This window comes from Chenopodium quinoa, unplaced genomic scaffold, assembly GCF_001683475.1.
Source record: "Chenopodium quinoa cultivar QQ74 unplaced genomic scaffold, ASM168347v1, whole genome shotgun sequence".
Lineage (NCBI taxonomy): Eukaryota > Viridiplantae > Streptophyta > Magnoliopsida > Caryophyllales > Amaranthaceae > Chenopodium > Chenopodium quinoa.
Genome location: NW_018743669.1, coordinates 2,238,934 through 2,258,062, shown reverse-complemented (window position 1 = coordinate 2,258,062; position 19,129 = coordinate 2,238,934). Strand labels below are relative to the sequence as shown.

General features: G+C 33.4%; 3 protein-coding genes across 4 annotated transcripts; all 3 read left to right on the top strand.

Moving 5' to 3' along the window:
- Positions 1-2,394: 2,394 nt before the first annotated feature.
- LOC110683569 (L10-interacting MYB domain-containing protein-like) lies at positions 2,395-5,455 on the top strand. Its single transcript, XM_021859973.1, has 4 exons — positions 2,395-2,781; positions 2,858-2,935; positions 4,375-4,698; positions 4,782-5,455. The coding sequence occupies exons 1-4, from the start codon at positions 2,707-2,709 to the stop codon at positions 5,403-5,405; spliced, it is 1,101 nt and encodes a 366-aa protein (XP_021715665.1). The 5' UTR covers positions 2,395-2,706; the 3' UTR covers positions 5,406-5,455.
- A 2,237-nt stretch (positions 5,456-7,692) lies between these two features.
- On the top strand, positions 7,693-8,757 carry LOC110683324 (putative nuclease HARBI1). The gene is made up of 2 exons (XM_021859669.1): positions 7,693-8,191; positions 8,279-8,757. Exons 1-2 carry the CDS (start codon positions 7,693-7,695, stop codon positions 8,755-8,757), a joined length of 978 nt encoding a protein of 325 aa, XP_021715361.1.
- A 5,212-nt stretch (positions 8,758-13,969) lies between these two features.
- Positions 13,970-18,375, top strand: LOC110683568 (BEL1-like homeodomain protein 1). Of its 2 annotated transcripts, XM_021859972.1 has the most exons (5): positions 13,970-14,230; positions 14,345-15,293; positions 15,866-16,260; positions 16,400-16,460; positions 17,142-18,375. In XM_021859972.1, the coding sequence occupies exons 2-5, from the start codon at positions 14,376-14,378 to the stop codon at positions 17,961-17,963; spliced, it is 2,196 nt and encodes a 731-aa protein (XP_021715664.1). In that variant the 5' UTR covers positions 13,970-14,230; positions 14,345-14,375; the 3' UTR covers positions 17,964-18,375. The 2 variants fall into 2 exon arrangements, with proteins under 2 accessions (XP_021715664.1, XP_021715663.1); XM_021859971.1 differs by having other exon boundaries at positions 13,970-15,293.
- The last annotated feature ends 754 nt before the right edge of the window (positions 18,376-19,129 follow it).

The window sequence follows — 19,129 nt, the reverse complement described above, 5'->3', positions numbered from 1 at the left end:
TTTTTTATTTTTTTGTGTGGTCCATTTGTAGACTTTGTAGTCTACCTCTTTGCACCCCTCTGTAGGAACTTGTGGTATGGTATCAAAGTTAGCATCAATCTTTCTTTGGTTTTTACTTTTCATTTTATCCCCTTTTCTTTTTGCTAGTATTATAAATCATTACTCTAGTGGATCGTTATTTGTACTATCTGGCGTATATTGTCCCCGATTTTTAATGTGTTAATTTATATGTGACGCAATTTTACGTCAATTTTATAGCATTGAATTATTACCTTTGGTTTTTATTATTTGTAATTTTAAAATATTTTATATCTCATAAATAATATGCCAAAATTGCAAATAATAAAAATTAAAGAGAGTATTTATTTATTATTATTATTTGTGCTTTAAAACTTCATTCTTTTTTATCTCCAATACTAATATCTTAAAAATTAGAGAGGTTGATGATTTACGACTTATAAGTACACTTATGCAGCTACAAGTTTATTACAAGGCATGGCAAGCTATCAAATCAAAGGCCTTGTCACATTGTTGGAGAAATTCCTTAGGAGAAGTAAAATCAGATATTTCACATGAAATTAAAGCCTTGAAGGACACTGAATAAATATATATAAAACAAGTAGTTGTCATTCAAAAAGATACGAACATATAATAAACATTAAAATTGTCGAAGTTGTATTGACTATGAGTCTATATATATATCAAATATGAATCTGACTTGAAGTTACATGATACACGGTCCTAGATATAGCAGTTGTACACAATCTACACACATATATCTCCTTCCGTCTTTAAATACAGTTCTCATTTGACTTTTCACGGTCTTCAAGACATATATGCCTTAGAACATCTATATTTCTATTTTTATACGCGTTAAAATTATAAAAACTTGATATTAATAAAATATGCAATGTGATGAATTTAACATCTCTTATAAATCAATGTGAATTCATGGTTAAAATTTTCAAAATTTTATCTAAATAAGTCAAATAAGAACTATATTTAAGTAGGGAGGGAGCTAGTATGACAATATATATGGCGCCGTCAAGTCTTATGCCATTAATCAAATCAGCCTTTATAGTAGACATTAATCGTATTATTAATATTGAATCATGACTAAATGTCATGACAACCATTTATGAATGTGTGGTTTAATTTAAAAAACTTTAGGTCATGCATTACTCCCATTATTGACAGTAATCATTAGTGATGTATGGAGTATTTCGTACATCAAACATTTTGTTTGTTACAGTAGTTATTTTTAATAAAATGTATGATATTGAATTTAATCATGGGCATCAATCGCCTTCAGCTTAACTTTGATTGAATTCGTTGATCTTTTAACATAGTATTAAAAGCAAGCATGATCAACAAAAATATCACAAGTTAAAATTTCATCCACCGCTCTATGGCTTCAAGCATCAATTCTCCTTTTCTCCTCCAGGCAACCTGAATCATGAAAACGTTGGTTGTTGACCTTAACACAGAAATAAGACGTTAATTTCGAGATTTTTAACGTAGCGGCCTTGGAAGTCTTAGGGTTAATAATAGTGTTTTTTTTTTTCAAGTGAATAAGAAATAATTGTACTCCTTATATATGTCAAATTGTCAATGACAAAACTAGGTAGTAAGTGAGGTTTGGGATATAAGTGTGATGCGTCTCAATCACGAGTCAAGACCATTGCATCCAATTAGGATTAGAGTTAAAGTGTGCGATGGGATTGATACCGCAATTCAGCAAAACATATGGACCTTCAAAATGTCATGCATAATTGATCTTATAATAATAATACTTACTTTTGTGGACCATTTTTCACATCATTACTTTGACTGAATAAAAAAAATCCCCCTTCTATTTCATCACATTTCCATGTATAATATGTATCAGTATTCAGTATATGTATGTACTTCAGTCACTAACTCCTTATTAAAGAATACCTCTACAACTCCTTGCTCTCTCTAATCCTCCATCTTGAATATTATTAAATATAACTCATTTTTTTTTTTCAATTTTAAAACATACCGTATTAAGATTTTGGTTAACTTAAGTTGAAATTCCATATATTAGCGTTTATGTAATGACATAAGTCATAATATAATGTCGTATTGGTAGCATACACGTTGTACAATTCAATATAATTTTTTAAACAAAGAGAAAATCCGATAAATGGTGTACCTAAATGACTTATTGGCAATAATATAAAATATAATTAGGTTAAATAAGTGAATCAGGACATACATACCAGTATAGGGCTTTGTAGAAACTAGAAATATGCTTCTACATGAACCTAATAATAATTAGAGTTGTCATGCATAGTGCATACAACATTAAGTAACTGTTTGGCCTAGTTTCTACAAGTGTTTCTTTATCTAAGAAATAGAAACTGGGCCAAACAAGGGTTTTTTAAGAAACAAAAACACTTTTTCAAGAAGCCCAAAATAACTTCTAGAGTGGGAAAAATAAGAAGCACCAATTTTGAGCTTCTCTATATCAGTTTCTCGGGGAGCTGATTTCCCATTTAATGAAACTTTTTTTTGGACAAAAATATCCTTAACATTTTACAAAAAGACCTCTAATATCCCATTAAAAAAAGAAACCCCCCTTCTCTCTCTCTTCACCTCTCATAAACACTGAGCAACTCTTTCTCTCTCCAAAAACACGAAACGCTCAACCCTCAAGGCCAAACGAAGACGGCGTCCGACGACATGCAATCCGGTCCTCCTAGACCACCGGCGCCACCATTTCGTCCACCCAAGAGGACACAACCAAGCAATAATAAGGTAATGTTTTTTTACTTATTAAAATTTTCTCTTTTGTGGGTAGAACCCTAATTTCTTTGCATTAATTTTGAAATAGGAGAAAGCTATAGATCTCAGTGGTTCTCCTCATCCAAATCATCCCAATACTTCACGAACAAGAAGTTCTGCCAATGAGGTTAGTGAATTGGTCCAGAATATAGATCTTGAAAATTTCATTTTTGATTCAATTTAGCAAAATACTAACCGTTTACACAAATTCAATTTCTGGGTATTCTTAGAATTTAAAGATTGGGTAAATGATACCTGTGTTAGGACAATGCCATGAAATTAATGTTAAATATAGTATGGTTATAAGTTTAATGTGGTTTAGGCGGAATAGCAGTCGAAACTAAAAACAATGTCATCTGTAAGGGCTGAGCTTGTTAATCTCATACACAGTAATGAAAAATTAGAACTCGGAAGCTTTTCTTTCATATATGTTACATTGAAGTTATTTGTAATCGTAGTGGGTTCGATATAGTTGTTGTCTAGTACAGCATTAGAGCCCAGAAATATGCAAAGTCATTAAGCTAGAGATAGGAAGTTGTTTGCTAGACTGCTTGTTCTGGGGCATAAGGGGGTGTCAGATTGACAGTTGGGGACAATATTAGAACTATGGTCTTTATTAATTGGTAAAGTTAGGAAATGTATCTACTTTTTTAGAACATCCTAAATTCCTAATATTGTATTATAATTGACTATTGTTTTTTGACAAAGGGATTGCTGAGTACCTCGATATTGTGTGCCTTGTTGCTATATCAGAGTAAATAAATAAATAAGGCCTCCTTGAGAGTCTTGACTTTGATATTATAAGTTGTTAAGATGAATTATCGATTTCTTTCTCTTTTAACCATTACAAGCTATGCAGTACCTGTTATACCTCTACATATATGGATGTGGTTTATTATATGCCACTGATAGCTGTGCAGTGAAAATTTTGGGCAGTTGGCCACTTGGCCATATAATTGGACGTTTATCTCGTTCTAATTGAAAGTTATATTTAAGGGTTATAGTCATGGGTATTTCTGATCTATGTTGACAATGGTGTAGTATATGTACGTAGTTGGATGTTTATTTAGTATATTCATTTCTTGTGTTGGTATCAAATTTACTTGCTTATATCCGGACAAGGTGATAGTGGAATGGTTGAAATATATTTTTGAGGTATTGAGGTTATGATGTCATAGTATCATATTCTTTGTAAGAACTTATAGACAGGGAACCATTACCTAACCTCTCTTAAAGGTGAGTAATAAAGTTTGGCTATACATTATGCATCAACAAATTAATGAACATGTTATGAATGGGCTTTATATATATATATATATATATATATATATATATATATATATATATATATATATATATATATATATATATATATATATATTAGGGAATGAAATGCATGTTGGATTTAAAGAGTACTCGGCTTGTATGTTGTAAGGTTTGTCAATATAATGCTGGTAGAATTTATAAAGCGTGACCTTGGGAGGCAGATTACATTATTATGTTGTGTGTATGGTTGGTGAAGCTTATGCGTAATGCACAACGTTTCATGGCTTTGTTTGTCTTTAGATTAACGAACAAGTAAAGAGGTCAAAAGCAACTTGGTCTGATGAAACAACTAAGATTTTTTGTGAGGTTTGTGCTGAAGAGGTCCATGCAGGGAATAGACCACACACTCATTTTAGCAAAATTGGTTGGAATAATGTGGTTATAAAGTTCCAACAAAGGTCTGGTAAAAAGTATGACCAGAAGCAATTAAAAAACAAGTGGGAGAAGTTAAAAATGGAGTACGCTACATGGAAGAATCTCGTAGAAAAGGAGACAGGGTTAGGATGGGATCATGAGAAAAATACAATTGTTGCATCCGATCAGTGGTGGGCACTCCAAGAACAGGTGAGCATAACAATAATCTGATTTGTACATTGCCTTTTTTCAAGTAGTTAGTTTTAACTAATTACATTTATTTATTTGTATAGGCCAATCCGAGTGTTGCTAAATTTCGTGAAGCTGGAATCCAAAATTTAACAGAGTTAGAGATCATGTTTGCTATAATAATTGTTTCTGCTACAACTTCATGGAACCCTTATTCACAAGATGATATTGAAATAGAAGACTTGACTACCATAGGAAACGAAGAGATAGAAGATGAGGAACAAGTTGACATTACTATGGATGGTAGTATCAATGAAACAATATCTCAACAGCTTGAAAGTGAAAGCATTGACAAGATCAAAGTCAATACAACATCGGAAGAAAAAGGAAAAAAAACACAAAAAGGAAATAAATCTAAAGTTAGCACAGCTAAGCTCATGCAAAATGAGCTAAAACGTATTGTTGGTGCGATGGAGAATTTCTCTCAATCTAGTGCTACTGTAACTTCAAAAAGAACTGATCTTCCTGGTTGTAGCATTGGAGAGTGTCTAACATTGCTAGCTACAACACCAGGGGTTGAAATAGGAAGTGAACTTTATATGTTAGGAACTCGTTTATTTGTCAAACGAGAATATAGAGAGATGTTTGTTGGTATTCCTGATGAAAATATACGGAGTTGTTGGCTTGAGCAAGAATTGGAAAGGGAGAAAAAAGCTTCTCAACGTTAATTATTTTTTTATTTGTTATGAAACATTGTATTTATGCTTTGATTGCTACTTTTTTTTAATTACCTTGTTGTAACAGACCAACTTTCTTATTTATGTCAGTTATTTTGATTTTCTTAGTATTTGTTATATATTATTATCATTATACTTTCTCATATAATATTAGCTTTTTATAGTTGCTTCGTTATATAAGGTTTACTTTAAAGTATACAATTTTAATTGGTTCCTTATTTTTTTTAATCAGGTTAGTTCAAATGGAAGTGCTTATGATGATGTAATTGATGAATCCTCCTCCGAAGAAGAAGACGATGAAGATTTATTACTTCAAGAACAACTAACAAATGATGCTATATGCCGCCACAGGGGTAACGATACTTACCAAATACTATCTTAAATATTTAATTAAACAGCCTACTAGGATTTCGTTATGTTCTGGATGGCAATGGTTGCAAGAGGTTTTATCTACATCGGGTGAAAGTTATAGGATATTAAGAATGGAACCCCATGTTTTTTTGATAACTTGCTATTTGATACGATTTTAGGGTGTTTTGAACCTTGTTTACTTGATAAAAATTGCGTTTTGGTTCATTTTTACTCTATTATTATGCAATTTTTGTGTATCCTATGCTTCACGGGTTGTTGGTGTTTTTGTTGAGATTTTAGGTTCAAAAGAACAACCAAATGGAGCCCATGGATACAAAGCCCGAGGTTAGAAGCAAGAAGATGGATGAAAGAAGCCAAGGAAAGGAGCATTATAGAAGAAAAGATGAAAAAAGGGGCTTAGAAGACCCTGCACGGCCGTGCCAGACCTTGCACGTCTGTGCAGGAGGTTCCAGAAAGCTTCAGCATGCTGCCAAGGCCTGCACGGCCGTGCTTAATCTGGCACGTCCGTGCAGAAGAGGGTGCACGGCCGTGCCAGACTTTGCACGTCCGTGCAGGGTGCTCAAGAAACTCAGAACATTCTGCCAAGGCCTGCACGGACGTGCCAAATTAAGCACGTCCGTGCAGATGTAGCTGCACGTCCGTGCCAATATCTGCACGTCCGTGCGGAACTGCTCAATTCTTAGCAGTACGTTCTGCCTCAATTCTGCCCCCTCTGCACGTCCGTGCCAAACTTGGCATGACCGTGCTTAGCCTTGCACGTCCGTGCCAAATCTGGCACGTCCGTGCAGACCTGCAGTCGAACTTCCTCCTTGTTTTCTCCGTCCTTTTTATTTTGGGGTCATATAAATACCCCTTGAGAGCTCATTTGAAGTAGGGGAGGCAGTTTTTCAGAGCTTTTCTCTTAGTTTGTAGTTTTAGAACATTAAATTCTCAAATCATTAGTTAGTTCTCAATTATTAGCTTGGAATTATTCAAATTCAACCATTGTAGAAGACAAATTCCACCATTGTTGCTCACCTTGAAGCTTCATAGTAACCATTTCTTACTCATCTTTTCTACTTCTCTTTACTTTGTTGTTGATTATTTGCTAGTTCTTGCATGTTTTGGATTGTTAATTAGCTTAATCCTTAGTTTGAATTTGTTCATGAATTGCTTGAAAACTTTAATTGCTTTAACCCCCATGGATTGTGAGTAGTCTAAATTCTAGGGTTTGGGAAAAACCCTCAATGTAGTCACTAATTACTTGTTGCATGTGCTAATTTGGTTGTTGTGGGATGTTAATTAGTTGAGCTTAAGTGGTTTAATTGCTTAGTTCTTGTATATGGCCATTGCTAGAACTATTTATCCAAGCTTTCTCAACGAAGGATCGAGAGATGAACTTGAGTTAGCTCCCTTATGCTTGATTGACCCGAAATGCCATGAGAATAGGGATTACCGGTCAAGGGAATGTTTATGTCATCGTGATTATGCTTTAACACTTGTTTTATGCTATGTAACCACGAGAGTAGGTTGTATTCATGATTCAAGTAATCCCTCTAGCTTGAGAGAGTAGTTGGGTGCTTTAGATGACTTCCCCTAATTTATCCCATTAATTTACCTTGATTGTTGCATGCTAATTGTGATTTGTGATGAAGTTGAGTGGTATAACCCAAGCCCTAGATTCCTCTAAATATTGTTAACCTCCTCTTAGCTTAGTTGAATTGTGTTAGAAGAAGTTACTCAAAACCAACCCAATTTAGAATTCGTTTAGCTTATTTAAACGGTAGTACTCGGTGGTTGATTCAACGCCTCTCTTGGGTTCGACCCTTTCTTACCCTTACTATTGTTAGTGAGACTAAGATAGGAATTATTATCTTTGGTAGGCTCGACGACGGCCTATCAGTTTTATAGTCTTGCTAAATTATTAATGGATAAATATGGATTAAAGTCAACTAGGACCATGCCTGCTGAAGAAGCACTCGGAATATTCGTATATTTATGTGCACAATTTCAATCTAATCGTAATATGCAAAATCGCTTTAAACATTCTGGTGAAACAATAAGTAGAAAATTCAATGAAGTTCTTGAAGCAATGACAAGATTTTCTAAAGATATTGTAAGACCTTCTGATCCAAACTTCAAGGAGGTTCCAACTAAGATACGAAATAATTATAAATATTGGCCACATTTCAAGGATTGTATTGGTGCCATTGACGGAACTCATATTCCATGTGTTGTTTCGGAGGAGGATAAAATCCCTTACATTGGGCGCAAAGGTAACCCTACTCAAAATGTTTTAGCAATTTGTGACTTCGACATGTTATTTACATATTTTGTTGCTGGGTGGCCGGGATCTGTTCATGATAATCGAATCTTAAAAGACGCAATGGAAGACCGCAAGAAATATTTCCCTCATCCACCCGAAGGTATATATTTATGAAACTATATATTATACTATCTTCTTTACCATTATTATACTATGTTGTCATTATCTAATATTGTACAATGTACAGGAAAATATTATGTTGTTGACGCGGGTTATCCGAATATGAAAGGATTTATGGCTCCTTTTAAAGGCGAACGATACCATGTTCCTGATTTTCGTCGTTCAACACAACCTCTAAATGGTTTCTACGAGGTCTTTAATTATTCACATTCGTCATTGAGAAACGTTATAGAGAGAACATTTGGTGTCTGGAAAAAAAGATGGAGGATATTATCAATTATGCCCAGCTTTTCGTTGGAAACTCAAAAGAAACTTGTTGCAGCTACTATGGCTAAGCATAACTATATAAGAAGACACGCGCTTGAAGATTTGGAATTTGATAAATGTGATGCAGATCCTTATTACATACCTAAAGTTGAAGGGGATGAGGATATTGGAGGCAACCCGGTAACTACTCTTGAAGAACATGATGGATCAATGGATGATTTTAGTATGGAGTCTATTCGCTACAATATTGCAACTTCTCTAATGAGTCGTGGATTGTAACATTATTGGATCTTTTATTAGGAATAATAATAGCAGACATTTTGGATATGAATTTTTTATATTTTGACAAAAAAATCTAAGTATTTTGACTTATGAATTGTTCAATATTTTAAATTAAATTTAATCTTACAAGCTATTATAAACAATTTGCTATTAAAAAACAAAAAAAAAAACTATTATTAACAAAAAAAAAACTATTATTAACAACAATGTACAAGAAATTAATACTAATTTATTCTCCCAAATAATTTTTTTTTAAAAAAAACTAATATGGGCCAAACAGGGTAAAATAGTTTCTCAATCTAAGAATCACTTCTGATTTTTGATGGGCCAAACAAATCTATTTCTTACAACTGTTTCTCTAGAAATAGTTTCTGGAAAACTACTTCTGGGAAACAGAAGTTGTTTTTCAAAAGCTTGGCCAAACAAACCCTAACTTAACTAGCCCATGGTTTTATTTATTTATTTATTTATTAATGCGACTCTATGCCTAATGCTTTTAAGAATTTGGTAAGGTTGGATTTGGGTCAAATATATATCACAGCAATATTTCCGTGCAGTAGTTATTCAAAGCCTATATTTGAGACATTCTTCTCAATCATATACTTAATTAAGCTCTGCTTATTGTCCTTAGACTTCGGACTGATACCTATTTTTGCCCTCTAATTTGAAATTCGATACTAGAGGTCCAAATGTACTTGTATATCTATATGGCTACAGGTTATTAGTAACCTATTTACCTATTATATGGTGTTTTGACTATTAAATAATCCCTTTGTTTCTATAAATTTGACTTAATTAAAAGTACAAGGTATCCCCTTAAAAAAAATCTCTAATATGCATATTTAGGGTCTGTTCTCATTGACTGAATGAACTCAGCTGAACTAAACTGAACTGAATTGAGCTGAGCTGAACTGAACTGAACTGAAATGAATATTTTATAAGAGAAGGAAATTAGGAGCTGAACTGAACCGAACTGAACTGAATTGAGTTGAACTGAACTGAGCTGAACTGAACTGAACTGAAATGAATATTTTATAAGAGAAGGAAATTAGGAGCTGAACTGAACTGAACTGAACTGAACTGAGCTGAACTGAACTGAATTTCAACGTCAGAGAACAGGCCCTTAATCGGGATTATTTTATCTTCAATTCAAACCATCAAAATTATTTTGGGGTAAAATATATGCATGTGCATGGTAAACCAATTTTTTTTTTTTTTTTTTTTTTTTTTTAATAATTTGGACTAAGGAGCTCCAAATAAATAAATAAACAAACATTGGGGAAAAAAATGAACTAGGTTAATTAATTCCCATTTCATAAACTTAAGATGGATAATAAATTTCCATTTCCATTCATTTTTTTTTCAATTCTGATTCAACACTATCTAAAAGGTCAATATTTTACACGCACACACACACACAAAAAAAAAAAAATAAAAAAAAATCAATAGACTAGAATGTCTAGATATCACATACTTTACAAAGTACAGTGTTTCTTAGGCATGAATACTGAGTATGATATAATTAATCTAAGCAGACAACTCATATATAGACACATAGTTAATTAGACAATGTTAATCTATGTCATCATGCTCATGTATGCAGTCAGATAACACTCAAAAGTTATTACTTGTATTAGTTGTATATATAAACCCAAGAAATTTAGGCATAAAAGCAACAAACATATTAGGGATTGGACCTGTTGGTCCAATCTTGAAGCGACTTTGATATATTGGGTTTATGTTTTTCTGGTGCAAAAAAATTAGGTATACTACTGTAGTGGTATTTTGAGTAACCAATTTTTTTTAAGGTAATAAAAAAAGTGATAGTATTGAACTTTTAAGTTTACTCTAATCCATCCTTCATACAAGTATAACTATAGTTTCAAAAAAATCCTGTCAAAAAAAAACCTATAGTTATAAAAAACAAATTGAGTTTTTTGCTCTAAAACAAACACGAATTATAAAATTAAAAAAAAAAAAAAAAAAACGATAAAAATTACTCCGTACATCATATTTTGTAATGTAAGTTTACTCCACACAGGGCGAGTTTAGGAGAAAAAAAAAACCGGATAAGAAAAGGATCTTCGGGAAAAAAAATTAAGCAGCAGGGAATTGCTTTAGAGTCAATTCAATCTACCAGAAAGGAAAAGGAAGTAAATAGGGTAGGGGGATGGTTATCAAAATCAAACAGTTGAGAAAGAAAAAAGAAAAGAGTTAAAATAGGGAAAATGTCATATGTTTAGTGAAATCAATAGTGAATTTTTAAAGCATCTTCAATTATAAACTCTCCCTTTATGGAAAGAGAGGTAGGACATCAGTTACTCAATTCCTATTGTTGTTGCACAACTTTCCTTTTTGTCACAGATTAGACTTACACTTACTGTTAAAATGTATTTTTGAATATTTATAAAGTTTTACTTCTTTCATTTTTACCAAGCCTCTGATAATTGACTTTAGTAAGTAATAAGTGGAAGTTGAATGATAGCATTTCTTGTTAAAGGCAATAGAACTCATAAATCAGTCGCCCCCACGAATGATGGATCCATTTTAAAGATAGCTATAACAAAATATATCAATCTCAAATAATGTAATTTTTTTTATACTCGTGTGGCTCATAGGAAAATTTTAGGGTTGGCCGAAAATGTATGTACTTGAACTAAAACACTTTTAAATTGGACGATTTTTCTTATATTTGGTTGATATAATAAATTGTGTTTATCACTGTAGGTACTCACTCCTCCAAAAAGACGAATTAGTTTAATAATTAATGATTTTTAGACAAGTGCAATATATTATATGATGTAACTCATTACAAAAAAGGTGTCCATGCCATTCTTTATATTAGTAAACATATATAGAATAAAATATGAGTTGAAGATTTATGTTTTTCAAATGATTGGTGTATGGGAGAACCAGATGACCTGTGTGTCATCCATCTATGAACATATGCGATACTAATTGGACCTTGCTGTATACTAATAGATCAACATATATATATATATATATATAAAGGGACAAGCATATATATAGTTATGATATTAGTTCGTTATCAATTAGATAACTAACTAGATTTATATTTAACAAGCTACTATATTTTATGTTAGTAAAAAATTATACTCCGTCCACAATAGATAAAAATGACTCGCCTACTTAATTATATACAATTAGAGAAATGTGTATGTATGATAACTGATAAGGCAATCACAATATTCTTAGAAAAACATTGTAATAAGAGAAAAAATAAACTCAATTGGAATAACATACATTACGCGAGTACTAATTTAATTGTTTAGGTAGTTGTAGAGTAGCACCATGTATGACATAATAGTGTGATCAAACGATAATTAGATTAGGAGGAGTAATTTAAATTTGTCTGAAGGTGGTTGGTGGTTTCTCCATTGTACTATTACAACCCCCATCCTCTTCCCCACCTCCACCCCTCCCTCTCTTCCTTTCTCTCTCAGCCTTTCAATCATTCACTTTATCTCATTACTACCCTCCTATCAACACCACATAAAAATAGGTACAATCTATTAGGGATAATTATTTTAAGAAAAAAGACAACAAGATATTTAGAATTCAATACACTTGGGACCCTCCTTTGCCCAACTTTTCTTAGCTTTCTATCTTCCTCCTTTTTAAAATAATAATAATAATTATTATTAATTAAATCATTATGAGTCAGCAATACGTCTATTATACATTCAAATATAACTACGAATAATTGCAATCATATTCAAGTTTTAAATGTCTCGTGTATCTAACTATCTAACATATAGAATATAATTATGAACTCCCCTTATTAGCTTCGATCTATAAATATACTCATGTAAATGTACGTAAAATTTATGTGAAGTTCTTATTGAATATATTTGGCTCGATGAATATATAGCAATAAATATACTCATGTAAATGTACGTAAAATTTATGTAAGAAAATAAGTATTATGTATGTAAAAAGTTAATATTAATAATACAATTTATATCTATCCTTCTTTAAAATACTTGTGGAAATACTATTGTTATATATAGAGAACTTAATATTAATCAGATGAATGCATTTCAAAAACAACAGTTAATTGAACTTATTGTAGTAAAGACAATTTAATTTTGTTGATTCAATAAGTACTACCAGACCAAGAATCTTACCAACATTATACATAGTAAATGTTATCATGTAACATGTTATAAATCAACTTGTTTATTATAAATATTAAGATTTAATTGAAATTATTAATGGTAAACATATGACAATCAAATTACCGACTTTAACGAATCTAACACGAATGTGTAATTTACCAAAGGTACTGAGCTTAAATAATGAAGTTCTTTGTTACCCTTGCAACTTTATGACCAAAGAGGGGTTTTGTTGGAAGTAGACGCTTCCTCGTTCTTCAGCTGTTGGCTTCTTCCCTGCCCCACTTTCCAGTGTTTTCCAATCTTTCTCTTTCTCTTTATAGAATTATAATTTATAAATAATTAAAATGAATAAATAAAATTAAAAAATAGTGGGACTTTTGTTTTTGAATGCTTGTGCAAACGTGCCTCCATCAAATGATTTGAAAAGAAGAGGTAATTATTTTTTATAAAAAAAAAAATATATCCTTCTCAGGTATCTTAGACATAACTTTCATTATCTATCTCATGTAATAGAAGTATAGAAGCAAAATAATAAATAATTTAATATTAAAAAAAAAAAAAAAAAAGAAAGAAAGAAAGAAAGAAAGAATAAAAAGGGTGCTTTCTCAATCAATTGCTTATTTTTGTCAGTGATCTCAACAAAATAAGATCTCCTCATAGAAATAATAAGGGGAAGCCATCTCTCTATCTTTGTCAGAAACTCCATTTTATAGTCTCTTTCTCTTTCTCTCTCTAATCTACATAGGAATAGGACGAGAGTTGTTTAGTATATTTCCCCAAATCACTTGGAGAGAAGTTGCTGCACATCAATTTCTTTCTGACAGAATCATCTGATCCCCTTCAATTCCTTCTTCTTACCTTTTTAAGGCATGTCATCACTCTTCTATTCTCCTTCTTTCTTCCTCTACTCTCTTTCTCTTTACATATATATGTACATACTATTTTTATTTTCTTTATTCAATATAATTACAATTCTTTTTTACACTAGATAGATCCATATATCTTCATGTATATTTTCATATTCACATACTAATATTCTTATATCTTTTGATCTAGCCTTTCATTGCATATGTATACAAATATAATCATGTATTATTGTACTTGTATGTTTTTTAGATTATTGAATTATTATAAATATTATGAGCTAATATGTTATATGGAATGGAATTTGGAATCATAATGCATACAATTTGCTCTTTTTTGTTCTGATTTTTTCATCCAAACTTTTTATTTTTACAGGATATATAGCTCACAATTCACAAAGAAAAGGGGGGCCAGTAATTTGTTTCAGCATCAAATTATTCCAAATCAAATAAACGACATGGGAATAAGTTATCCAGCTTTTTCATGTTACTATACACTTTGATATTATAACTTATAAATAAACAGATAGATATAGCTAGAATTGATATTTTCTAACAAGATTTGATTTTTTTTTTTTAAAGAATAAAATTATATTGTATACTCAAGAGTTCAATGATGGCAACATACTTTCATGGAGGTCCAGAAATCCAAGCAGCAGCAGCAGGAGATCATAACCTTCAAACACTTTACCTAATGAACCCTAACTTTATAACCACTGCTTATTCTGAAGGCCAAACTCCTCCTAACATGCTCTTTCTCAACCCTGCCAACTCGCTCTCTCAGGGTAACCTCCCTCACGCGCCCCCACCGCAGCAGCAGCAGTTTATCGGGATCCCGCTTAGTTGTTCCAGTGGCCCTCACCCTTCTCAGGATCATGGCCGTCCATCACCAACCTCCTCAGGCTCCCAACATCAGATCCCTGCTGCTTTGCATGGGTTATCAGTATCTAGAGTCCATCCCAACCTCTGGAGCCCGGCAGCTAACCCGGGTTCTAATCAGCCTGGCCCAGACATGGCGGACCAGATGGGGTTCCGCAGGCCCATGGCTGCTCAACATCAGGGTCTATCCTTGAGCCTCTCTCCAGGTCAGCAGCAGCAGAATCAAGGTCAGCAGGTGACAGTAGCTGGAGTAGGAGGGTCATCGGCGGCCTCGAATGGTGTGATAATTGGATCCAAGTACTTGAAACCGGCCCAGGAGTTGCTTGAGGAAGTGGTGAATGTTGGAAGTAATAATAGTACGAACTTCAATGATAAGGCCAATAGTGGGGGTGATAATACTACTACTAATAATAATAATAATAATAATAATGGTGACAACCGCATTGGGGACTCAAGTGGGGCCCACAAGGATAAGGCGAAAGCGGCTGCCAGAGATCATTCAAGTGTCGGCGAGGGTACGAGTCGTGGTGGTAGTGGTGGTGGGGAGAGTAGTAGTGGGGGTACTAAGAAGGCGGCAGCAGCAGAGATATCTACTGCTCAGAGACAAGAACTACAGATGAAGAAGGCCAAGTTGCTCAACATGTTGGATGAGGTACATACAAATTAACTATTGCTATTATTATTATTATTACTCCATTTACTACTCCCACTTTAATTACTTCTACTCCTTAAATTTAGAGAATTTTGGTTTCGATTTAATTAATTACATCATATCAAATTCATTATTATTCATACAAAGTACATACTTGTCAATAATTTAGTAACTGTAATATTAATTAATTTAAGCTAACCTAACGTAGCCACTATAGGATTACAAGGGGATGTTTTCTTTCTTTTTACCTTACTCGTTTGACTTGTTTTCCACCATGCAAAGGATAACTATTACACATACACTCTGCTTTTTTGAATTAATTGGAACTACTGTTTAACTAGTAACGGTTCCTTGTGACTAGTGTTCCACCAATTATTATATTCACATAATACAATTCCTATTTCATCCATTTTGAATATTAAATCCACACAATTATTAAAATTTCATACTATTTATATATTGAAGAAAAATTAACAAATTATTTTCATCTAATTATAGTACTTAATTTTTTTGGCTTGTCAATATATATATATTTTTTAAAAAATAAATGTTTTCTAAATTTGTGGATATAGGTGGAGCAAAGATACAGGCAATATAACAGCCAGATACAAGTAGTGGTATCATCCTTTGAGCAGGCAGCAGGAATTGGATCAGCAAAACTGTACACATCTCTAGCCTTGAAGACCATTTCAAAACAATTCAGATGTCTTAAAGACGCGATTATGTCTCAAATCAAGGCCACAAGTAAGAGCTTAGGTGAAGAGGAAAGAAATAGTAATGCTCTAGGGGTGAAGCTCGAGGGAGGAGCCGGTTCGAGGCTGAGATTTGTTGATCACCAGCTAAGGCAGCAGCGTGCCTTACAGCAGCTAGGTATGATGCAACACAACGCTTGGCGTCCTCAGCGAGGCTTGCCTGAGCGTGCTGTCTCCGTTCTTCGTGCTTGGCTCTTCGAACACTTCCTTCACCCGTATGTTCATTTCTTGTACTAAATAAAGATACTTACTTATGTTGTCTCCTCTTGCCTAAATACGTTTAAATGTATTTTAGTACATACTTAATTAAAGTGTGTTTGTTTAATTTATACAATTTCGTATTTGCATGGATAGGTACCCGAAGGATTCAGATAAACACATGTTGGCTAAACAGACAGGGCTTACAAGAAGTCAGGTACTTATAACAATTCATCATCATTCTTCATTAACAACTTTACACATTATATTCTCATCATTGATTATCATGCATGCATATATGTAGTACACTGTCTAGAAATGCTTAATTAGATGTGTTTATTAATCAAGCATGCATGCTACATTGATTAAACAATTGGGAATCTCTTAGCTAGCTTGAATCTCATCTTAAATTTAAGTATGTAACAAAATAGTGTTAGCTTATGTGTTGCTAATGTACAAATTTTAGGTTATTACCTTAAGTCATTGTTTATAGTCCATTTAAAAAAAAAAATAATAATTAAAAATCCCTAATATGCATGTCTTAGGTGTTTATTACTTTAATTATGCTAGATTATTGATACATTGTTATATGCAAAAATCAAGAGCAAGCTATTGATCTATTAAATTAATATAATTGGTTCATTACAACAACTAATGATGGCAAAGACATTTGAGTTTATCTTAGCTTGTTACATTAGGAGGCTAATTAATGGGTAGGTTTACATATATTACTCCATAAAGTGCTTATCATTCTTATATTATCACTCTTGAATTACAAAACTAGCTACTAATACTTATACTTTTCGTCATATGTTAGACTATAGTGATGGATAAATTTATTTAGTGTGCGTATATTTATTATTTTTGATAAGGGGTTTTGTATGACAAACTATTATAGGTGTCAAATTGGTTTATTAATGCTCGTGTCCGCCTATGGAAGCCAATGGTGGAGGAAATGTACTTGGAGGAGGTGAAGACACAAGAGCAAAACAGTGGTAATTCGGAGGACAACACTACAAACGCGAACAAAAATGGCAAGTCATCAAAGAATGATGATCACACCACAAGTAAAGAAACAGGAGCGGGACAACAACATGAACAACAAGATCACGGAGGTGCAGTGATCCAACCCCACCAACAACAGGCTGACCACACCACCAACGACATGATATCCAACTTATCAGCAATGTCGGCGACCTCATCCCAAGGCTTTACTCTAATTGGGTCATCCTCAGACATGGAGTCTCTTATGGCGCGAAGCCCAAAGAAACAAAGAAGCAACTCTGACATACAAAACTCCCCAAGTAGCATCCTTTCCATGGACATGGAAATGAAACCGGTTGATCATCATCAGAGACACTCATTCCTGATGGCTAATCATGGGGATGCCGCCGCACCCACTGGATTCAACCCTTACCTAGTGAATGACATGACTGGGAGGTTTAACCCGGACCAAATGACCGCGCACCCATACCATGGGAACGCGGTCTCCCTTACCCTAGGCCTTCCTCATTGTGAGAGCCTATCACTTGGGAATCATCAGCAGAATTTCCTTCCAAACCAATTGGGAAGGCGGCTCGATATCGGAACTGGAGAGGCTGATTTTTGTGGGATTAGCATGGCTCAACCTTCTCACCCTAACAATGGGTATGAAAGCATTGACATTCAAAATCGTAAGAGGTTTGCTGCTCATCAACTCTTACATGATTTCGTTGCTTGACGATATATATACTTTGGATTTCCTATGTAACACCCAAAAAAAAAAAAAAAAAAAAAAAAAAAAAAAAAAAAAAAAAATCCAAGCATAATTAAAGCCGGCCCTCATGATACATGCATCTATCTTTACTTTTTTTTTTTATTCTTGATGAAGAAAAAGTAATTCAAAAAAAAGGATAAGCAGATTTAAACAAAGGAGATTTGGTATAGGTTTATACTTAGGATTTAAGTATATTATTATTCTTGGTACGTAAGTATGTAGCTTATAGGAGAAGTAGGGATTGTTAATGCATATGCAATTGGAATAGGTGGATATCGAATTATCGATGATGATTATATATGTTGTAAGGGTTCGTAGACACAATAAACTTGAATTTGTATATATGATGGGTTGTATAATATATAATTTTGGTGAATTTAAATCTTTGGAATTTATGTATGTTTTTGTATACTTTCTCTTTTTGTTATTTACTGATATGTTTTTAGTTAGACACAATTCATATAAACTACTTTGGCTTCCTTTGAAGAGTGTAATTAATAATAGGAAATTTGTCATGATTATATTAATCCCAATTTTGCTCCATCCGCCAATTTTAATCCCTACTTTCGTTTATTTTTTATTAATCCCAACTTTGTACTCAATCCGCTCCTATTGCACCCAAATGACTTGCAACCGGTTAAACAATTCAACATTTGTGTTTTTTTTTTATTTTTTATTTATTTTTTATTTTTTATTTTTTTGCACACGTGTCAATATTTTTAACTGGTTGAAAAAAAAGAGAAAAAAATGTAAAAAAATATATTAAAATCCCTAAAACTAACCCAGCCACCACACCACCAGGCCACCACCGGCAGCGCAGCACAGCTCAGCCCCTGCCCCACCTCCGACACACTAGCCCACGACTATCGAAAAACCTACCCCAACCCAAAGCGGTTGTTTCCCGACCAAAAAACAACCCTTTATCCCCAAAAGTGACCACCAAAATTGGCCACAAATGGCAAAATTTGGCCGGTTTTGGGGTTGAATGGTTGATTTCAATCCTTCAACGGCCGATTTCGTGGCCGTTGAAGGGAAAGGGGTTTCATTTTGATCGGTTTAGGAGGTATTGGAGGTGGGTGGGTTTTGATGTTCGGGGCTAGGGAGAGAGGATGAGTTGCGTTGTTCGAGGT